Source organism: Sapajus apella, unplaced genomic scaffold (genome assembly GCF_009761245.1).
Source record: "Sapajus apella isolate SASKATOON/1434 unplaced genomic scaffold, GSC_monkey_1.0 scaffold3, whole genome shotgun sequence".
In the NCBI taxonomy this organism is placed as follows: Eukaryota; Metazoa; Chordata; class Mammalia; order Primates; family Cebidae; genus Sapajus; species Sapajus apella.
The window spans coordinates 54,136,883-54,160,209 of NW_022436943.1; the positions used below are offsets into that span (position 1 = coordinate 54,136,883).

The window sequence follows — 23,327 nt, forward strand, 5'->3', positions numbered from 1 at the left end:
CCCATAAACAAGGTATGTCAGTCAAGATTGTTGCAACTTTTCCTGTCTATACTAAGAGAAAATGAAACAGTACAACCAAATGATCTGTTTAATGCTTTTTCAGTTAGAAATCGTTTCCTTTTCCTTTTATTTTTTGAGTATTTATGTCACTATAATCTGTTTGCCAAAAAAAGCAAATGAATGTTTAACGAGATCTTATTGTGGGAGGAGGTCTGTGGGACTCTGCTATGGAAACGTGGTTTAAGTAATTTTCAGAATGGTCGCATAGCTTCTGCTCCAGGAAACGCCATAACAAGGGTCATAATGTCCATTCTGTTGAAAAATAGCCTAGACATTTCTAATAAGCCTGCTGTAGGATTTCAGCATCCCTTCATTGTCTGGTTTCCAGTTCCCAATTATGAGTACACAATGTCAGTCTGGGGCTCAGGCCATTTGGGAAATTCTTGCTTCTCATCTTCAGGCAGAGTTGGAAGTTTCCCACTATTGTCTGGATGCTAACTTTGACAGGGATTAAGGGATCTGTGAAGTTCTTTGATTGACTTTTGCTGCTTGGTGCCCTGAAATTTCAGTCTATGATGAAGAGAATAAGACAATGGCAGGGAGGAGCCCCTAGCTCTGGCTGATGCCACAGTATGTATGTCTTTATTTGCTACTTATTTGAACCCCGTAACCTCACACTTGGCCTTTCAACTAATATTGGTAAACTGGAACATGAAAGCAGTTTATTCATTTTGGGGTTTAGGTCCCAAGATTGTCAAGCACAATACAAGGCTGTCTTCCTGGTGTACTTTGCCTGGCATTAAACACCTTGACCCTTGCTTCAGTTCAACCTACTGGTGGGTCATGGCTTTAGACATAGATATACTCTCCTGGTTGTCTTTGGAAGTGATGTGGGCAAGTGGTCAGCTGTGGCTTCTTTCTAGACCCAACCACAATTCCATGTGATTGGGCAGAGCTCTTTGGATAAGAAGACTCAGACCTCACAGACAGAATTACCAATTCTGGATTTTGTCCCTTAGACCTGGCCTAAGGACTCCAGCCAGTTTAACTTGGGTCAAGTGGGGTCTGATAATGATTCCCTCCTGCCTGAGAAGGTTGTCTGACTCTATTCTACCAATCTATTAGCTAATCCTAGATGCTTGACTCTGATATTATTCTTTGAGCTCCTCAGAAAGAAGATCCTAATCTCAGTTTTGGAAATGTGATTATGTCTGAGACATTACATACTTGGGTTATTTTTTTTTAATCAAAAAATGTTGTGAAACTTCTGCAGCATTGGCTGAAACAAAACTTGGCACACTCAGATCCGACCACTTTGACAATGTGATTTGAGGCAAATTGTCCAATTGAAATTTTAACTTTTAAAGTATCACATACTTAGTAATGTGTGGAACAGATATGCAAACTCCAGCACTGGCTTCATCTCGGGTTTAGGGATGGTGTAAGTGCTGGGATAAGGTATGATCTAGCAAGGGAGGCAAGACTTCTGCCAGGATTCATATGGGACTCATAAGTAGGGGAGAGAGAAGCTGAAACATCAGTGGTTTGTTCATCGGGTCACAGGGTAGGTGTCTATTGAAATATCCCCTAGCACTGAATTCGTTGGGTTGAAATGTCATTGGCTGTGGTTGGAGAGTTGACCACTATCCCATCATCTGAATGACCTTGTGTTGGCAACCTGGACAATTTTAGCTCAGGAAATGAATAAACAAACATACAACATCAAGACCTAAGCTACTCCATTTTCTTGTGAACATCAAAGATGTAGATTTTTAAAAGTGTCAATGCCATGGGGAAAAGAAGGGGTATGTGTGTGTGTTGGGGGGGGGGAATGTGTGTGTGTGTGTGTGTGTGCATGTTTATATGTGTATGTCTTTGTGTGTGTGTTTTCTTAATAGAAATTTTGGGAAAATTGAAATAGAATTATTTAAATTTTTAGCTTTGAAGGTTCAGAAGTACCTTTTAATTTAGGCAGATGAAAAACTATTATACCTTGATCAAGTTGCTGGTAAATTGCTCATGTTTTAAATTTATCAGTGTGAGCTTTTTTGAACCTTTATTACACAATTTACTAATTGAATATAGTTATCAATGCTTTCCTTAATTTAGTTCCAGTGGAGCAACAAATTATTGACCTTCAAGAATCTAGCATCTCTTACTTTTTACCAGTTGTGGCAGGGCAAAACTGGGAAAAAAAGAAACCATCTGGGTTAGAGCTAAATTGCTACATCTCCGGGGTTGTGGCTTCTACTTCCTTTTACTCTGACCTTCCCAACACAAGCATTTCTATAAGAATGGTGTGATTTGTTTAGCTTTTCTGGGTTTTTATTATCCAGAGTGTTTGTTTACAGGTTTATTACTAATGAGTGGTCCTGTATTTAAGTTTCCCCAAGATATGAAGTCCAGAGTGGGTGATACTACATACAATGTGTCCAAAGTCCTTACTATCTCACAGTGTAATGTGATTCTTTAGGGAACTAAAGGTGTAAAAGTCAAGAGTGGGAAGAGGCACTGTGAAATCTAGTGGTGCCTAATCTGAAATTCACAACAGTAGTTTGGGGGATCTTTGAGTTAGAAGAGGACTTCGCAAAAATTTCCATCAATATTGTATGCTTACTGAAGATAAGCCACTGTAAATCTCTTTGACACAAGATGAAGTAAAAATAAGTACACATGTAAGTAACCAGGATGAGGCTGTTTGGGCCAACACAAAAATATCATTTATCTTTTCTCTGGCCAGAATTCAGTCACCTTAGAGTGGGAAGACCCATTTGTTGGTGTAGAGCAGGAAAACTAGTGGGTCAGGACATATACGAAATCACTCGAAAAATGAGAATATAAATTCACTCACATCAAATGCAATTTTGCTTGGAAAGAAAAACCTTCCTAGATATGAACTGCACTGTGTCAAACAGTAAAAGTTATCCTTGGTGGCAAAGAGATGAGACCAGTCCTGATGTAGCTCAGTGAAGACATTTTACACTGAAAAATCTGATCCCAGTCCTTGGCAAAGAGAACGCCAAAAATGATAAAAAATAAATGCTGGTTCTTTGTTCTCAAATTGAGGAAGTAAGTCAGGGGAAAAGAATCCAGATTGTTGTTCTTTTCTCTTCCTGCTTATCTTCTCATATTTAAAATATCACACATTTTCACCATCGCATACGTAAAGTAGCATACATTTGTTGGTTCTTATTTGTCAGCTCACAGTTGTATGACTCCCCAAACAACTACTCAATATCTTGTAAAAGAAAAGTCCAGTTCATTTGCTTAGAAAAGTTTCAGCAGGTTATCAGCTATGGGAGTAACCACGGCTGCATGATATATGCTTGACAACCTAAAAGTAAAATTTTCAGATCTGTGTTTCAACATGAGCCTCAGTCCTATCTCTACCTTTATCTTTTCTACCTTAGTCTACCCCAGGGACTTCAGAGGAAGGAAAGATGAGTCAACACAAATGGATCAAATTGCCTACTTAATCCATTCAATGTTTTCTGGAAGGCTTCAAATCCACTTGTCTTTTTGAACAGAGTGAAAAAACAGACCCTGCTAATGATTCTCCCTGGCTGAACTCAGCAGCTATCCTCAGAGTCAGGGCTAAGGACAGCCTGGGGAGTTTTATTGTCAGAAAAGCCATGTTACCGGAAGAGTGCAGCTTGACTTCAGGGAAATTTCCAAAGCTTTCCATGTTCTTGACCTAAGTCTGCAGATGTCTTATCTAATAAACATCAAAACTTAATCTGATGTTAAAATGGTTAAAAAAAAATTACCTATGGGGAAAAATGCGCCTGTGATTGTCTGCATATTGATATTGGACATGGACAATTAGATATTCTGTAACTTATCACAGAAGCAGTTACCTATGAAAACACTCCGTTCTAAAAATCAAGATGCAATATTTCAGCTGTTTTTAGGGGGAGGAATTTCAGGTTCGAATTTCCTGTAGGGAAAGAGAAGCCTGTGCTTTGGTCTTGGGCAAAGAAACCTAGGTGGAGATGGTAGACTTGCTTTTTCTCTCTTTCTAGGGTCTTGTTCCCTCATTTTTGGCTTAATTCCTGCTTGCTTGTAAATCTCAGCTTAAGGTCTTTCCAGACTAACTCAGATCAATGTTGCCTCCTTTACTACTCTGTCCTGTAGTAATTCTAACAATGTTCACACTGAGCCTGCTGACCTCTTAGTAACACCACCAAACTAAGCTCCAGAGTACTTGCCCCACCTTCATCTCTCTACCCCCGGAGCCTAGAACTTTACTGGCAAAGTAAAAGTTCTACTGTGGTTTCTCAGTAAGCCATTGATAAATGAAGGGCTGAATGAATGAATGAACAAATATGCATCTTGATAGGATTGCCTTTCTCAAGTTGAATAATAAAAGTAAAATGAGTTTGAATTTGAAGAGTGCATTTTCTTGCACTCCTTCATATTCACAAAATAGGGTCCTGCCATTTAGTTTGAATCCACCATTTAGGAGCAGAAACAAGAAGGAAAGAAACCAAATCCCCAGGGATCAATATCGCTCAATAAGAGAACATAATGATCATGTTGAAAACAGGACCTTGAAAGCAGGCAAAGTGTGATGATGTCTGTAATATTGTTTGGGTGTTTATCTACATAAAATAAAACTCAGTTATCTGGTGCTTAGAGAAAAGGGTAAATTTTATTCCCTAGTTAGGTAAGTTTTTACCTCAAATACTGTTTTATTTTTTATTTTTAACTTCTGTTGCTGAATTTGGCATTCATGTTTTAAGACAGTTCACCAGGATAAGCATAGCTGTTATCCTACAATAAGATAACTGTAAACAGTGGATGTCCCCATGGCTTCCTGGTAAATGATTAATGCAGAATTCTGAAGTGTATGAGGCTCACCAGTATGACCACAGTCTTGCAGCCTATGTCTGAGATAAAGAAATTGAATAGGGCAAGATCAGAGCTGAAAGGAACTGTTGGATCATCCAGTCCAGTTTTGCCATTGTACCAATGAGGACACCGAGCCTTGGAGGGGAGAAGTGGTTGCCCCAGGTCTTTTAATAGCAACTGGAGAAATCTGGCTCCAACTCAGTTCTGCTTGGTTTCCATTCAGGCCCTTCCACTATCCTATGTGCCAATTTTGAATCCTGCAGAGATTTACCCAAAGATCACAAGACTCACAGCCTACAGGACTAACCAGTTTACTCTAAGGAGCCTGGGGCTCAGCATTGGGTCCACAAGGGCGTTTTAATCAGGATGGCAATCAACTAAGAATTCTTCCTTTTCTTCTAGTAAATACAGAGAACAGGATCTAAGAAAAGTCCCAGGTGGAATCGGTGAAGATATGGTAACCTATATATATTCTTTTATCACACTTGCCAGCCCAGCCAGCCTCCATTGTCTTCACATTTCCTTTTCTTCTGGTCTCAACATTTGGCAACACAAGTGGGACTAAATCGAATGGTTGTTTGTTTGTTTTACTGCTAGACATATGGGAGAGGCTGCCTGGTGTTGCCTTTTTTCATGCAAACAATTATCACGCCAGGATACATAGGCAATGAGATCTTTCTTGGTTGGACAGAATTTCCAAAATTTAGCTGTAGTGGAATATGGTCATTTCCTGATGCTTTCATATAAAATTTCAAAGTAGCCCTGGTGAGCAAGTGATCCATATATATGAGAGGGTGAATACATGTACGCACACATACACACCCCACACATGCATACGCATATACATACCACACATAGACACACTACACACATACCACATCACACCAACATACACATATACACACATCGCACACATACATACCATGCACATATATTACATGCATATCATTCCTATATACACATAACACAGGAACATACATATACACACATATTTACACCACACACACACCACATGCCTACCACACAGTCATATACTTGCACACAACACACACATATAGCCACACATGGAAAGCAAAGACACTTCATTGACTGGAATGTAGATAAACATCCACAAGGTCACCAACACTGACAGGAGTAGAGAGCTTTACACATGTATATACTCACCACACATATGCACACCACACATATATACACACCACTTACACACACCCCACATACATATATACACACATCACACACATACATCACATACATATGCAACATACACATACACACCACACATACATACACACATACATACATGTACCATACCACACATACGTGTCACACCACATATACACACACACCAAACATACATAATACATACACATTTAAACACTAAACATATATACCACATGCATATCACAGACATATACACACATATTATATGTATATGTATGTGTGCATACACTACACACATACATATACATATAACACATCCACACACCACATACATATCCACATAACACACACCATACTACACACATATTCACACACATACCATACAAATACTCACTCACCTTCTGAGACTGACAGATGACCTGAAAACAAGGTGGAAGCATGTATCTTCAGGCCACAAAGAGGGAAGAAGTGTGATCTGATGAAAAGCGTGGGGCTTTTGGAGTTAGACATTTGGGACTCTAATTCCATCTCTGTTATTTACCTGCTACGTGTCCTTCAGGGAATTAGGGAATTAATTCTCTCTGAATCTCGATTTTCCCATTTGTGAAGTAGGCATATTACACTTACTCTGTAAGGCTGGTGTGAGAATTAAGTGAAAAAAATGTGCACACCACTCCCAAAATGCTACCTGTCCCAAAGCTCTCTACTCTTGTCAGCGTTGGTGACCCTGTGGATATTTATCTGTATTCCAGGCAATGAAGTGTATTTGATTTCCATTTGTTACATGGAGATAGACATTCCATCTATTTATAATCCCTATGGGAAACACATTAATTTCAAGATAACAAAAATGCCCCAAATCAGTCTATTGTGTAGCAATGACAAAATTATACAGTGGAGGTACCAGTTGTGTACTTTTCTCCATGCGAGTCTTTTAAAAGGCCCAGGGGAGTAACAGAAACATGCCTGGATTCTCAGGCTGTAATAAATGTGAAAGGGATGGATGGGATGAAGATGATTCCAGAGTATACGGAAACGAATCCCAGGCTCTGAAAAGGGACCTTGCTTCTAAAACAGTGGCCTCAGTTCTCTTGGCATATCACTTGTCATAAAAATCCAGTTAAAATGATTAATATCCTTCACACAATACATTTTATAGCTACATAAAAACCTTTGGTATCTTCTTGAAAATCTGAAGTCTAAGATGATTTTTTTTTCTGCTAAGTGTACTCTTACCCCGACAGTCCATTCTTCATAGACAGCCAAAGTGATCCCTTAAAAATAGAATTTAGATCATATCACTGCCCGGCTTATAATCTTTCTATCGCTTCCCTAGTAATAAAACATATCAACAAGGTTTGCAGGATGGAGGTCCCAGCCCCTTCAGCTCCATCTGTTATCCCTTTTCCCCCTACTCATTACGCTTTAGCCACCTGTGCCTTTTTGCTGTTCTAACACACTCAACTCTTTTCTACTTCGGGATGTCTGTACTGCTTTTCCTCTCTTTAGAATGCTCTTTTCCTGCTTATTTGCAGGCAGGGTCCTCTTAGTACTCATTAAATCTTTAGAGAGGCTTTCTTTGACAATCCCTTCTGTATTCTATATGCTCCCTGGTCATATCTATTTCCTTCATTACACTTATATGTTTTAATTGTCTTCAATCCTCACTTCTTTGAAATGTAAGCTCCTGGGCCGGGTGCAGTGGCTAACGCCTGTAATCCCAGCACTTTGGGAGTCCAAGGCAGGTGGATCATTTGAAGTCAGGAGTTCATGACTTAGCCTGGCCAACATGGTGAAACCGCATCTCTACTAAAAGTAGGAATGGTGGGGTTTCCCTGTAATATCAGCTACTCAGGAGACTGAGGCGGGAGAATTGCCTGAACCCAGGAGGCAGAGGTTGCAGTGAGCCGAGATCACACCATGCACTCCAGCCTGGGCGACAGAGTGAAACTCTGTAAAAAAAAAAAAAAAAAAAGAAAGAAAGAAAGAAAAAGAAATATAAGCTGCTGGAGGACAGGGATTTATTACTGGATCCTCAGTATTTAGTACACTTGAGTATCTGTTAATTAACAGAATGAACAAGAGTTCAAACCCAGATACAGATTTTACCCAGAGCACGCAGCAGAAAAGGAAAATTATAATCTTTATGATAAGGATCCTGTTCTTGTCTTCCTTTCATTTCCAATGTTGTTTTTACACTGAGAGATTCAATGTCCATGTTGATAACTCATTTAGCAATCTAGCCTTGAACTTCATGGATAGTCTCCCCCAGATGTGAAATTTTTCACTTTTGGTCTACTTCAACCATCTGCTTCTACTTTTTATATCTTAAGTTCCAATAGTCCACCTGTGTTCATAAACATCTTGCCTTCCAGTTTTCTTACTTTCATTTCACCTGGAAACTCAAGGCATGGGGAGTCTCACTGGGAGCTGAGTCAGGGTTCGGGAAACCAAGGCATCAAATTAAGAGGCAGAGCATCTGCACCTGTCAGAGGGCAGAGATAAAAAGGCGTGGTGCTCAGGATGTCCAAGAGCCACACTTGGATACCAGAGCGGGGCCAAATCAGTAATTTTAACCCAAATGGATACAGATATAGGGGTAGAGAAGACAGAATCAAAACCAAGGGCATATGGTCAGGCAGACACAAACTAGAAGACTCACATAAGGGGCCAGAGATAATTATTAGTGATTTTCATTGCTCCTCCAAGCCATTTACAAACTATGGAAATGGGTAAAGGGAAAAGAACAGGGATGGAATTGAAGATCTTGGAAACCCAGAGCCACCTCTTACCAATTATGATGACCTGGCTTCTGACTCTACCATCTTACCAGATCTGCCTCTTGCCTGTGATGTCCTTCAATCCAATTCCAATAGGAAGCTTTCAGTCTTCATTTTCCTGGGCCTCTTGTTTCCATTTGACTTTGCTGATGGCCGCTTCCTTCTCAAAATGCCATACTCCCTTGGTTTCCCTGCCACCACATCCTCTAGTTCTCTAGCACTCACTTTGAATGCTTCTTCTCTGTCTCTGTCAAGGACTACTGACTCTCTTTCACCTTCCAATTGGTGTTCCTCAAGGTCTGCTTGTGCCTTCTTGTTCCTTAATTTTACAGATTCTCAACAGTGATATCTTTCACTGCCATGTCTTCTACTAACAACAAAATTCTGGTGACTATTAAAACCAAATCCACATCTCTTGCACAGTTCTTTTATGCCCAGGGTTCACAAACGTGTGATCACTCCCTGGATTTTTCCCAGGCATCGCAAGCTCTACATGTCCCAAAGAGAATTCCTAGTCTTCCCCGCACAAGCATTTGTTTCCAGCACTGTATCAGTACTGCTTATTTCAGCTGCGAGTTCTATCATCCAGTCAGTCACCCAAGCAAAAAATCTAGAATTCAAACTTGACTGATTCCGTTCCCTCACTACCCATATTTATCATTTAATTCGCTCATTCAAGAAACTTTCATCAAGCCCTGTGATTTACCAGGTATTGTTCTAATTGTGGGCTAAATTGTGGTAAGTAAAACGGATGTAATTTCTATCTTCATTAAGAATATAAACTACTGGCTGACTTTGTCTCTAAAGTGATTTTTTCCCCATTCCCTCCTTTTTTTTTTACTAGCAGTAGTTGGCATGTGATAGATGCTCAATTAATCCTTATTGAATGAATGAATACATGAGGATGTAACTATCTGAACATCTGCTGTCTGCATAGCACAGAATATGACACAGCAATCTGATGCCATTAAAAATATTTCTAAGCACACATTATGAATCAATAGAAGCCAAAGCATCTGGCCAATTTAGCTGGAATACCCCCAGTGAAGCATTAGTATACTTTATCTGTGTTATGCAAACACTCAGATGGTTGGGGCTTCTGTGGAATTGACTGGGTGTTTTGGCACAGCATAGGCTCAGCCAGACCAGTCTTGTTCTCTTCCAGGGACAAATTATGTCTCTGAATTGCACATATGGCTCACTGACTTCTAGAGTTAAGCATAAGTACAAACACTGAATACTTGTGACTGTTTTAATTGGCCCAGTAATTTCCAAAATATTATTAGTGGCACATGGTTATTCATGAATATCAGCACACATTCACTGGCTCTTCAGTCTGAAGACATCAAAATGAATTCAGATTATTCATGCTGAAGACGGCGCAGATGCGTTACATCCAGGCAAAACTTGGGCCTCATGAAAAATGTACGGTTAAACAAGAATATCAATCTCTAGATAATAATGACATCTTTTATAATAAGTATTTGGTGACATCAGGAAATATCTTTAGGAAATCAGCAAATAAATATTTCAAGCATTCCTATATAATTTAACCAGATCAATCAACTATGGACTAAAACCAAGCACCTCCACCTCTCTTCTTGGCTCTCAATTATTAGTAGCAAGTTCAGGTACCATTGAGATTAGAACACTAAGGAATTATCTTGATTCCCACAATCAGCTTAAATGGAGAGAGGCTTTTCAAGAGTAAAAAAAAAAGACGAAACAAAAACTAAAACTGAGACAGAGAACTTTATACAGAATTACTAAGGTATTCAGGGTGAGGCATGCATTTCTTTATCTTTAAATAATCAGCATTCAGACCCGAGCTAACAATAGGCAAAAGCAGCAGAGAGGGCGCTGTCAGCTGGTCATGCACTGGCTCCAGGAAATATATAACACCATTATTTTATGAAAAACAAACTGTACCATGCACACCAACTCAGAGATGGAAAGAACCTAGGCATTGCAATCAGTTATGACTTGTGTAGGCATAATTTTGGGGGCAAATTAAACACTCACAAAAGAGCAGTCTAAGACCTAAGGGTCAACTCTTGCAAGGGAATGCAGGCTAGGTTCAACCTGCAGCTTTTCCGAGTAGAATCTGCCCCATGCATTTTCTCATAGTTCCTCCCCCACAGATCCAGAAAGAAACCAAAGACAGCCTAGCCTCAGAGTACACCATCAAACTTTCAAATGCAGAAGAAAGAGGGGAGACTTTCAGCATTTTAACCTTTTCTATCTTAAAACCTTTCAGGCAGACATATTTTTCTTATCTACAAGTTAATGAGAAATGTTCAAGTCTTTGGAATTTAAAAATCTATGGAATTTAAAAATTAACCCTTATATGTCTTCATAAAGCTCCAGACATTATTGGCTGGGTACTTCATAGAACTCTCAGCTTCTGCTTGGTTGAGGATCTTATCAGAAACTGTCAGATAACTGTTAGATAAGTGTTATATATTGGCTATTTTTATTTCTTTCTCTAAAAATTTATGGTACCATCATACCATTGAACTTACATGAATTCAACTAAATATGCTAAATTCAACTAAGCATCTAAAGAGGTTAAAGAGAAAATCCACATTAGAGCAGGTAATTTTGCCCAACTCTGAGCAAGCATTCTGAGAGAACAGAATCTCTGTGTCCACCTTGGTTCTTGACCTGGCTCAACCTCAGTTATCTAGTGCCTCTTGGAGTCTGAGCATCCCATTGGGTTTAAGGTGACTTCAATATTTGAATAAATAATATAAAAATAATTTTGGTTATTGATGATCTACTGCTTATTTACTGACTTTGTAGCCCCATCCTTCATATAAGATGCAAATCCGTGCTATATAAAAATAGAATCATGTGGGTGGCTTTGAAATTACATGCGCCTCCTGAACTCCCTAATTCTGGGCTTGACTTGGTGCTGTTTTCCTGTTTCCAAATAAGCAGTGCTCTCCTGATTTTGAATCTCAGAGGGTGACTCAGAACTGATGATGGCCAGCTACTGAAAAAGGGGCATTCTCATGTACTTGGCCTTCCCCTTTAGTTTAACAACAGAGGGTTTATCGTTTCCAACATGAGGGTGTTTGTTTTTTTTTTTTTTGGTAAAATTATAATTCAGCTTCACATAATATTTATTTTTAGCTAGGTTACAAAAAAAAAAAAAAAAAAAAAAAGGGAGAGGGTGTTAGGAACCTCTGGCATTTCTGGCATTTCCTGGAATTGCAAACAGAGGTTAATTCTGTCCTGAGGAGATGCAGAGATAGTTTGATCATTTGCAATTACAGTGCTCACTGGAGAAAAGGTTAAAGATGAATCAGTTTTCTCTGAGGCGTCTGGATTGGAGATGCACAGAAGCATGCATTCATAGCCAAGCAGAAGGAGGAAGAGAGGACTTACATTCTGTTTCCCCACGATGTTATCGAAGGGCAGTTCAGGGCTCCAGGATCCTTCAGTGAACGTGGCCCCACTGTTTCTCCGGTCTGAGGAGCTCACTGACTCCTTGACAATATCTTCAGGCAAGGACAGCAGACTGTCCTCAGGCTGCTTAATTAAATAAGTCTCTATATTATGCTTCCTCAGGAATTCATTCCTCTCTTTACCATGACCCTCTTCCACGTTATAGTCACCGTTGAGACAGTCCAGTGTGGCTTTGGAAATGTGAATCCTCCTGTGTGTAGAAGGTATAGGTCATTACACACTCCTGATGTTGCCTACAAAGTCTATTTATTTTTTGTCCAGTACAAAGCAAACATCAGGGCTGCACATGGGTACTATTAAGACATGTCCTCAAGGACAATACTTGTCTTCCTAAAAAGTAGAAAGAATATAAGAAAATAGAAGCATAAATTCATGAGTACAGTATCACGGACATCAACCCAAGACACACTGCTACCTCTGATCAAATACAGTCCTTCTGTGCTATACCTAGCACATCTTTTGGCTTTTCTTATGATTGTCAGCCTGATCTCAGCAAACTTTACAAGTCAGTGTTTTTTTTCCAATGGTGTTGATTAGAAAAACAAGTGCTGCAAATATTTCTGAACCCCAGTGGCAATTATTGTCCAGATCACCATGCAAAAACAGTTCTTTCGTTGCCTTGGAACCTTTTCTATCATTTCAATCTTCATGTATTTGTATATTGTTTCTCCAACTTGTCTATATGCTTCTCAAGGGCAGTTCTGATAAGTCCATAGGGTTACAGTGAGTGTCCTTTGGGAAATCCACTGTGGGGTATAATTTTCCCTGTAACGTGTGTATTATAGGAACAAAGAACAAAGCTGTGGACACGCACAGGCTGGCAGCTGGCTGGGCTCACTCACAAGTGAAGTGACTCATGGCTGCACAATTGTCAGCCACTGTAGCTCATGACTCAGGCTTCTTTTTTAGCAAAATAGCATATGATATCAGGGCCCTAAGGATCACACTTGATTCATGGAAATTTCACATGGTAAATTCTTCTGGGGAAGAATCTCTCTGTCCTCATAACTGTCTAATTCAATCAGACTACTCATTGTGTTATAATGTGGTCTGGGTAGACTAGCAAGGTAAGATGGTTATGAACATGGACTTTGTTGCTATATCTCCTGGATTCAAACCCTAGCTCTGCCACTTGCTAGCTGAGAGATCTTGGGCAAATTACTTAGCCTTTCTATCAGTCTATCTTCTTCCCCATAATATGGGAAAAATAATAGCACCTATCTCTTATGATCATTATGATTATTCTACAAGTTGATTTGTGTAAGGTAGTCAAAACAGTGCATGGTACAGTATATACGGTATAAAAGCAAATACGAAAGTTGTTAAAAGTATTCTAAAAAATGCCATTGTAATTATATTACTGTTGAGTATTCCATGCCTCCTCACGGCTTATGGAAGATAATTGTCAGGCCTTCTGAATAAGGCCTCTAAGCTTTCATTCCCTGGCTCTGTCACTTCAAAGCTCATTTTCTGACACTCTTCTGATGTAGCTCCTTTATGCTCTCTCCAGATATTCAAGTAATTGGCAATTCTCCAAATTCAATGTGCTATTTGATACTTGCTAACAATTTCCTACTGTCCAATTCAGCTCAGAAGTCATTTCCCTAAACTTACCTTAGTATTCCTTTGAATGAAAGAATGCTTAATATTTTGCTTGGCTTTTGTAATGCTAAGAACAATATATCCAAGTAAACAGAGACATTTAAAAAAAATTAGAGTAGCTTTTTAAAACTCATTGTAGTGGCTCACGCTGAGGAAGCTGAGACAGGTAGATCACGGGACCTCTGGAGTTTGAGAACAGCCTGGGCAACATGACAAATCCTGTCTCTACAAAAAACGTACAAAAGTTAGCTGGGCTTGGTGGTGTGCACCTGTAGTCTCAACTATTTGGGAGGCTGAGGTGGGGGGATTGCTTAAGCCCAGGAGGTTGAGGCTACAGTGAGCCCGAGATCATGCCACTACACTCTAGCCTGGATGACAAAGTGAGACCCTGTCTTAGAAAAAATAAATACCTTCATTAATTAAAGAACATGCAGTTTACTTTTAGTATTAGCTCTGCTACTCCCTCTCATTCTTCTAACCCATTCTGCTAAATCCCTCCTCATAGAAAGAATAGTTCATTGTAAATAACATGTGAAAAAACAAACTACAAACAAATCATTTCTGATAATTTAAGGCATGTTCTTCACATCTTCCAAATAAATATTTTGATTGATTTCAAGTGCAATATGTTAAAAATCAGTATGTGAAAGATGTTTGCGCTCTCTTGAGAAATGTCCTGAATAAGTACAAAATATTCCCAAGATGTATTTTGTTCATATATATGAACTCAATAATATTTCCCTGGGAGAGTAACAGATCGTTTGACCTTCCATGAAAGGGAAGTCCCCATCTGCTTTCTCAGATCAAGCTCAGAGTTAAGACTGGAAGCTTACCTTTTTTTCTAGGCAAAATGAACCTGGTAGGAGGGTTTTATAAAGTAAAATGGTTGATTTTCTTTTAAGATAATTAAGTTAAATATCAACCCCATTTAGCATTTTCTCTGGATTCTACATTTATTATTATTCTACATTTATTATTCTGCTGTCAGTATGCAGGGGGACTAATATTTCCATGTATTAAATCAGTGTTATGTTTTTGCTAGTGAAAGAAATTCTCGTCTTCACTGATTCTTCTGCTGCAGTGCTAATCAATATACACTTAAATGTTTTGATAGAAACTGGGTTTTAGATGTCTCTTTCCATCCTTGCTACTAACCTGAACTTTGGGGTAAGGCATTTGCAGATGAAGTTCTGTAGATTTCATTTCTTTCTAAGGAGATGTGTCAGTTTTCAGGCAATATTCTCATGTACTGAGTGTCAAGTAAACGTGACATTTTCTGATAATTTTTAATGCTAGGATATAATAAAAGCAGTCATGATAGTAAATAAGATCTAACAATTGTGTAACTCTTGCTTTGTATAAATGTTATCTAGTAGCCAAAGGTAGTACTTATGCTCCATGGATTATCTCATGTAATTTCCATTCTTCCAACAACCTTAGGTGACAGACATTTCTTTGTCTCACTTTGGAGATGCTGAAACTGGCCTAGAAGTCACAAGTATGTATTTGGCCCCAAATCATATTAGTGGTTAGTGGCAGTGCTGGATTGAGACAAGAACTTTTACTTTCAGGGTCTCTCTACCACCCTGCAACTGTATTATATGGTAACCACTACTACAACAACCACAGTTAATATTTACCAAGTACAGGACAAAGAACTTTATATGCATTATCTCATTTAACACAAGCTCAGAAATGGTGATCTTCATGGTGTGGTACTAAGGCCAGCAGTTTCTACCAGGAAATTGTTAGAAAGGCATCATCTTGAGTTCTATGCCAGACACATTGGACCAGAAACTCTGCGGGTGGGGCCCAGGAATCTACGGTTTAATAAGCCCTCAGGTGATTCCGTGCTGAAGTTTGAGAACAACTGTTCTAGAAACTCAAGGCTCAGGGGTGTTAAAGAAGAAGACAATAAAAAAGCGGAAAATATAAGTCAAAACAAGATCAAACCATGGTGGATTTGGAGACCTGTTTTGACATTCCTGCATTTTGCACGTTGACAACATCCCTTGGCCGAGCAGAGCTGGATACTATATAGAAGACTACACTGAGTGCTTCATCTAGACTAAGTGCATAGTCACATTTGAAACTACATTTTTAAGGCTGGTGTTTTCAGTTCAAAATTACAGTGAAGAAACTGGGCAGGGCATAAAGTACTTGCCACAATCTTCCAACCTTCACAACTCGTAAGTAGTAAACCCACGGTTCAGACTCATGACTCATGATATTAAAAATAAGAGTGTGAAAGATGATTTAAACTCAGTCACTTTTTCTTTTTAAAAAGTATTTTACTCATTTCTTTTCAACTTTCATTTTAGAATCAGGCAGTATATGTGCAGGTTTGTTACAAAGTATATTTCATGATGCTGAGGTTTGGGGTAAGACGGAACCCTCACACAGGTAGTGAACATAGTACCCAATACGTAGTTTCTCGTCCCTTGACCCATTCTCTGCTTTCTCCGTCTAGCAAGCCCCAGTGTCTATTCTTGTCTTTATATCCATATGTACTCAATGTTTAGCTCCCACTCATAAGTGAGAACATGTGGTATTTGGTTTTCTGTTTCTGCATTATTTCACTTAAGATAATTTCTTGCAACTGCACCCATGTTGCTGCAAAGGACATGATTTCGTTCCTTTTTATGGCTTCATAGTATTCCATGGTGATGTGATGATTTAAACTTGGTCACTCTTCGGTTTCTTAATGTTATTGAGAACAATAGCTAAACTGGCTTGCAGATATCAAAGCAGTATCTTACAAACCTCCAAAGTATATTCTAAGGTTTGCAAAAGGAATCTATTGAGTATATGGGCAATTCTCCATTTGGTGATGCTTTTAAGAGACAGGCCTGGAAACACAGATGAATTGGCTATCTGGTGTGTCTAAATTCAGCAGGTAGTTACTTGTGAGAAAATTCTAAAGAATGGAAAGATTTAAGAAACCCAGCAGTAACACATCAGGCCTTCCTCAGTTCTAAACCTGTCTGGCAAACAGCCGTGACACAGCACAGAGAATGAAGGATCCCCATAAGAATAGTAACTGACCTGGGGCTGTCCCTGCACAGTCTACAAAGTGCTTCATACCCATTGCCGGAGCTAATCTTCAGAGGAGATCTGTGAGGTGGATTATGCCCATTTAGCAGATGAGAAAACAAACTCTCATGGAGGACAAAAATAAGTTCACAAGGCAGCAAATCATAAGTATTACTATTTCTCTTTCTGCGGTGAAGAAAGTTAGACTTGGAAATTAAGCACTGGCCTGAGATCACAAAGATAGAGTGATGCAAGCCAAGTTCATGCTAAAATCACATGCCAGGTGCTGTGCATGCTTTGCGTAACTTGCTGAAGATAACAGAGTTTAACATGGAGCAGAATGGGAATCCTAGTTACCCTGATTCTACCTCTTATTGTCTTTTTCCCCCATGATAACATACTACTTGATATTAAATATAATTTGCAAGGAATGGTGGCACATACCAGAGAAATCTATGACTCCAAGGGCAGGTCTAGGAGTAGGGCGAGGAATATATGTAAGTGCAGTATCTCTATCTATTATTCTATCTATCTGTCTATCTATCTGTCTGTCTGTCTGTCCATCCATCCGTCTGTCCATCCGTCCATCCATCTGTCCATCCATCCATCCATCCATCCATCATCCTTAAGAAAGAGATGCTGCAGATTATCATACTGGCTCAAATATATTTGAGATCTTATTAGGTCCAATCTGTGTAAACAGAATCTTGATACAACTTTTCAAGACTCACCTTAGTTGCAGTGGACTTTGCAGACCACTAGCACATTTGCGGATCCTGTGTTACCCAATCTTGACAGCCAAATTTGAAAAGTTGAATTTTTAAGGAAGAGCCTAAATTCCCTCATTGAGTCCCAGGTCATGTATGAAAAGTCAGTGGATCTTAATCCTGGCTGCCCATTAGAATTAATTTAAGAACTTAAAATAGATTCTGTACAGATTCTTCTTTAAATAAACTGGCATGGGGTCTGGAAAATAGCATTTTAAGAATGTTCCTTTGGAGATTCCAATGTGCAGCCAAGTCTAATAACCAACGCTATGCAGGGCAGAGACCTGAACACCTCAGTATTATTCTACATCCTTGTTGCCTCTGATGCATTTTACCAGATTTTGGAAGCTAATAGTTGTATGTTGTTTCAATATTTGGTCTCCTCCCAAATAATTGCTTCCAAGATTTAACCTTGAATTTCTGCACACAGGAAACCCACTGTCGCAAAATGAGCAAATGACAAGGGTTAAGCATGAAAAGGGCTTTGCTTTGGCTTACCCAGGGATTCCTCCAGATTCGAGTTTGTTTGCAATGTCCACATCCCAAGACCAGACATCAAATTGCCACTTCCTTAGTCCCAAAACACCACACAGCACTGAGCCTGAGTGGATTCCAATCCTCATGTCAACGTCGTGTTTTGTCCTTGACCGCACATACCTGTTGACATAGATAAATGGAGAGACACACACATTAGACCACAGTGGGCATCCTTGGCTCTGCCCTTTCAATGTCACCTCTTCCATGAAGGCTTCTTGGGCTTTTTAATAACTGGAAGGATTCTCTGAACACCCTTAGCCTTTTATCTGTACTTTTAAGGGCTCTTTGAAACCTTCATCCAAAACCTGCTGTGTAACCTCTGTCTCAGGGATGGTACCAGCATCTTTTTCTACCCAACAGTACATTAACTTGTGATAGATTATTGATTTCATACTTCATTACACATTCCATTTTCAACCAAAATGTTCATTGTTTCCTTCTCTCTATCCCTTCTGTGACTTAATTCAAATAACCATCATGCCTTCGTCTGGGATCCCTGCCTCGGCCTCACCTCCTTCCAGCTCATACTGTCATGGTTTCCAGTTACTCCTTCTAAACACAAATGTGACCTCATTACCCCATCACTCTTTTCTGACCTACTCTTTGGAGCTGTGGTCTCTGAAATAGAGCGTTTATGTCCCAGGGCTGAGCTGGGTTATCCATTGAGATGCAGGAAGAAAATGTTAGAACTTCCATTCACAGCTTTTGTTGTTTATGTTGAAAAGCTTTACCAACATTTGATATATAGATTGATGTTGGAAACTTACAGGATACATGTCTGGTCATCCTCTGACTATAAATATGGAGGAGGAATCTTGAGAAAAAAGAAGAATTTCTACCATTGGATGATCTTCTATAGTCAAGAATATTCTTTCAGAGTATTTTGAACAATTTTAGTTTATGATTAAATGATGTCATTTACATAGAAAATAAAATGGTAGAATATAATATTTTGTAATAGAAATACTAGAAAAATTTTCATTGCCCATAAAATGCAATGATTATGCCACTTCAAAATGCTTAAAAGCGTTGTCAGATTTAAAAGTAGGCCATTCATTTGTCTTCAAGAAAAAAAGGTGTTCCAAATTTGCTGGTTTTTTTGTGATGTTGAGTTGCTGTTAATATTCCTTCTAGCATATATTCGAAAAAACCCACAAACTTGTTTCATTTGTTTCTTCCAACTCAAGACGATGACTTAAGAATGACCAAGAAAGTAACTGAGCTTTATAGAAAGTGATGCTTTGAAGAAAGCATTTTGAGAATGAAAGTTTGAAAATGTTTCCATCTTTATAAGAATTTTGTTGTAAAACCAAAGGTATGTTATATCATCTATCAAAATTCTTAGAGCTTCACATTTACTAATGTTTAAATATCTTCTAAATGAAGATTTCTGGTGAGGGCTGAACCCATTTATAAGGGCTTAAACCCATTTAGGAGGTTTGAAAACATTTGTAAGTTATATGTTTAGCTGTGATGGCCACTAAAGCCAAGCATAGAAATAAATTGAATTTGGAACCCGACCTTTACATTACTATATCACAAACTATTAAACATTTTTTTAAATTATGTTTAAACCCACTCTCTAATAAATGATGAAAGCAGAAAAGTCTTCTACTGTAATTATATTAAAATATTTTAAAGTATTTTTATTTTCTCATTATTCTTTAAAATCCCTATATTATGTATATTTTATGGTATACGTTTTTAAGTACATGAATATAATTAATAGAATAGATTATAATTTTACTATACATGCATATCTTCATATAATTTTTTTGATAAATATAGGGGATAAAAATATTTAGATACCACTGGTCTATAAGATAAAATGGAAAATTCCTAATCTGGCACACAACATTCCTCATGATCTGTCCTGTACCTTAATTATTCCTCTCATTTTTCATGCACACATTAGACTCCAGCCATCCAAACAACAAGTCATTGTCTAAACCCTGTGCTCCTTCTTTCTTCTCTGGGACCATGGTGCTCCCTTGGTCTGGAATGTCCATTATCTCATTCAATGGAAGAGCTTCTACTCCATCTTTTAGAGTGAAGCTTGGTGTAACTCTGGCCAGTAAGCTGCCCTGATTTCTAAGTCTGACTTATGTACCTTTCCCTGTGTTCTCATTGCATCTTGGGTGAGCAATAATTAGGGCGCTGTATTATAATAATCTGTCTCCTCTAAGCTAATTGAGACTGGGGACTTTGAACAACTAATCTTTATATCCCCCTCTTAAGATTTACTGTATCTGGCACTTGGTTAACACTCAGTAGGTGATTACTGAGTAGGTAGATGCATGCGTGTCCAATACTTTCTATTAATGTTCCTATAGATTGAAGATTTTTGATAAAGAGTATAAGGCCCTTGAAGGCATTTTTCCTGCCTGCGTTAGCCTTATATTTCTCACCGCCTGGAGCATCCTGCCTTTCATACAGTAGGACTTAAGATATGCAGTGTCCTTTTTTTAAAGAAAGAAAGAATGAATGAATGAATAATTCCATGTATTCAATTGAATCTTTGCAGTCTCTGTTCTTAAGTTGTAAGGTAATGCAAAGCTGTTTACACAATAAAGTTGAATTGGATTGAGAATTTGGAAATATTAAAATAAATTAGACATTAGACGGGTAATCTGTGAACATTAGGAGAAATTCTTGTAACTAAAGGATGAGCTTTTTCTTGATCTTGGTGAAGTTCCTGGTTTCTGGGTCTTTGTTTTGACTTTAACTCTTGAGTTAAAAAGTATATGGTACTTTATATCTACTGACAATGAAAGCTGTAGGAGCCGTTTAAAAAAAATTGACAAGGCAAGAGAAGAAATGGCATCCAGCCCTTGAGAGGAGCACATCAGCTTCTGATGCACTTTCCCAATGAGCTTCTGTGTGGCAGGTCATTAAGAGGGATCATTTATGCTATGCACAGCCATGCCCACTACTGTGTTATTCAAGTGTATAATAGGATTGTCCTCTCTGCATACTTTTTTAATTTTTGTGACTACATAGTAGGTGTATATATTTATGGGGTACATGAGATGTTTTGATACAGGCATGCAATGTGAAATAATCACATCATGGAGAATGGGGTATCCATTCCCTCAAGCATTTGTCCTTTGAGTTACAAATGATCCAATTATACTCTTTTAGTTATTTAAAAATGTACAATTAAGTTATTATTGACTATAGTCACTCTTTTGTGCTATCAAATAATAGGTTTTATTTATTTTTTCTATTTTTTGTACCCATTAACCATCCTCACCTGCCTCCTAACTCCCCACTACCCTCCCCAGCCTCTAGTAGCCATCCTTCTACTATGTCCATGAGTTCGATTGTTTTGATTTTTAGATTCTGTGAATAAGTGCAAACATGCAATGTTTGTCTGCATATTGATGTTGTTTTTGACCAATGAAATATGAACAGAGGTAATATGTGTCACTTTTGGACATAAGCTTTAAGACCATGATCAACCATACTCTTTAAAAAGTCTTTCTCTCCTGTATCCACCATCATGAGTCAAGGAGCTCCTGATGAAGCCTTCTTAACCAGGGTCCTTGAATAAGAATGAAATGTAGTGATATTCTCCTATCACCCCCTTCCCATGATGGACATAAAGTGTGAATGAAAAATAAATGTTTACTGTTTTAAGTTACTGAGATTTTAGGGATGTTTGTTACTATTCTGACTGGCACCCTCATGAGTCCCAATGTATGTTTTCCTTATTACATTGTCATGACTGTAGAGTGAGGATTAATATCAGAAACTTTAAGTGCCACAGCCAAGTTCTCATCTTGTTCCATCACACACTGGCAACATGACCTCAGAGAAGTTATTTCAATTCCCTATAGATGCTTTGATCTCTGCATCTATAAAACATTAATAACATTGTCAGGGTTAAGTGAATAAACTTATACAGAGTTTATGATAGTGCCTGGCCTATAATAAGCACTGGTTGCTTGTCTACTATTTATGAAGGAATTGTAGCCGGCAAAAGTATGGCTCAGAGCTAGTAAGTAGAATTTCTCTATGGCCCAGTGCTGGTAAGTAGAATTCCAGGACTAAACGGGCACTGTTGTGTTTTTAAAACCCATATTATTTGCAACATGTGATCCTGGGCACATAGTTTAATCTAACACTGAGTTTCAATGGTTGTAAAATAAGGCACTACCTGATTGCTTCACTCACAGAACTATTGAGAGCCCCAAAGGATATAATAATGGATGTTAAAGTGCTTTGCCAGCTAATGGTGAGAGATTATTAAACATTAGACAATTAACATTATACAGAGAACGTACTGGAGCATCTTAATGAAAAGACATTTAGATTATTTTTGTTTTCCTCTACAAAACAAGAAGCATAACAGGAAGACTTAACATTTTTTACTGTGTGGTTTTTCTTTCTCTTTCATTTCATGTCTGTGATTTGACTTAAATAAAAGATAAGAATGAAACTATGTAAAAGTAATTAATAATTTACAGACATTGATCCTCATTAGTAAGGCTACCCTGTGGTTGCAAAGAACCACAAACACACACAATGCATTTCAAGATCAGTTCTTGAGGTGAGGACCTTAGAGCATTCTTGAAGTTTACATGGAGGCAATTCTACTCTGAGTGACAAGTCTTGCTCAGTTCTTTCAGAGAAGTGCCCTAGGGATGTTTTGCTGTGCCGAATCAGCCACAAATTAAGAGAAAAGGACTATAGATCACATCTGCATCTTCTCTTTCTTCTCTAGACACCCAGGTTCAGGAGAGCAGGGATGCCACCTTTCATTCCCATTTAACACAACGCTTAGCACACAGACATAGTCAGTGCTGAAAATTATTTATCAAGTTAATGGAAAAAACTCAATGGCTTTCTGGTTTCACAGGCCTGTGGCTGTCCCAAGATGGATCTAAAAGTTCCAGAGAAACCACTGAGTTGCCTTAGGACCTGCTAGTTGGGGAAGGGATGGCCCTCTATACCTTCTCTTTCAAATAGAGCAAATCCACTCTGATCTTCACAGTGGGATTCCATTCAAAATTTCTTCTAAGTAAAAAATACACATAATTATCATTATTTTTGCTCACCTCTGTATAGCTGGGGACAAATCATGCGACAATTAACAAACTAAAGATTGACAACATTATTTCTT

At 38.5% G+C, this 23,327-nt stretch overlaps 1 protein-coding gene across 3 annotated transcripts in view; it reads right to left on the reverse strand.

Moving 5' to 3' along the window:
- ADCY8 (adenylate cyclase 8) overlaps window positions 1-23,327 on the reverse strand; it is a 261,483-nt gene that overhangs the window by 104,873 nt on the left and 133,283 nt on the right. For all 3 annotated transcript variants that reach the window (XM_032253684.1, XM_032253696.1, XM_032253691.1), the window contains exons 6-7: window positions 18,164-18,322; window positions 12,183-12,453 (exon numbers count right to left, since the gene is read on the reverse strand). In XM_032253684.1, the coding sequence (XP_032109575.1) occupies window positions 12,183-12,453; window positions 18,164-18,322 (430 nt within the window). The remainder of the gene's footprint in view (window positions 1-12,182; window positions 12,454-18,163; window positions 18,323-23,327) is intronic.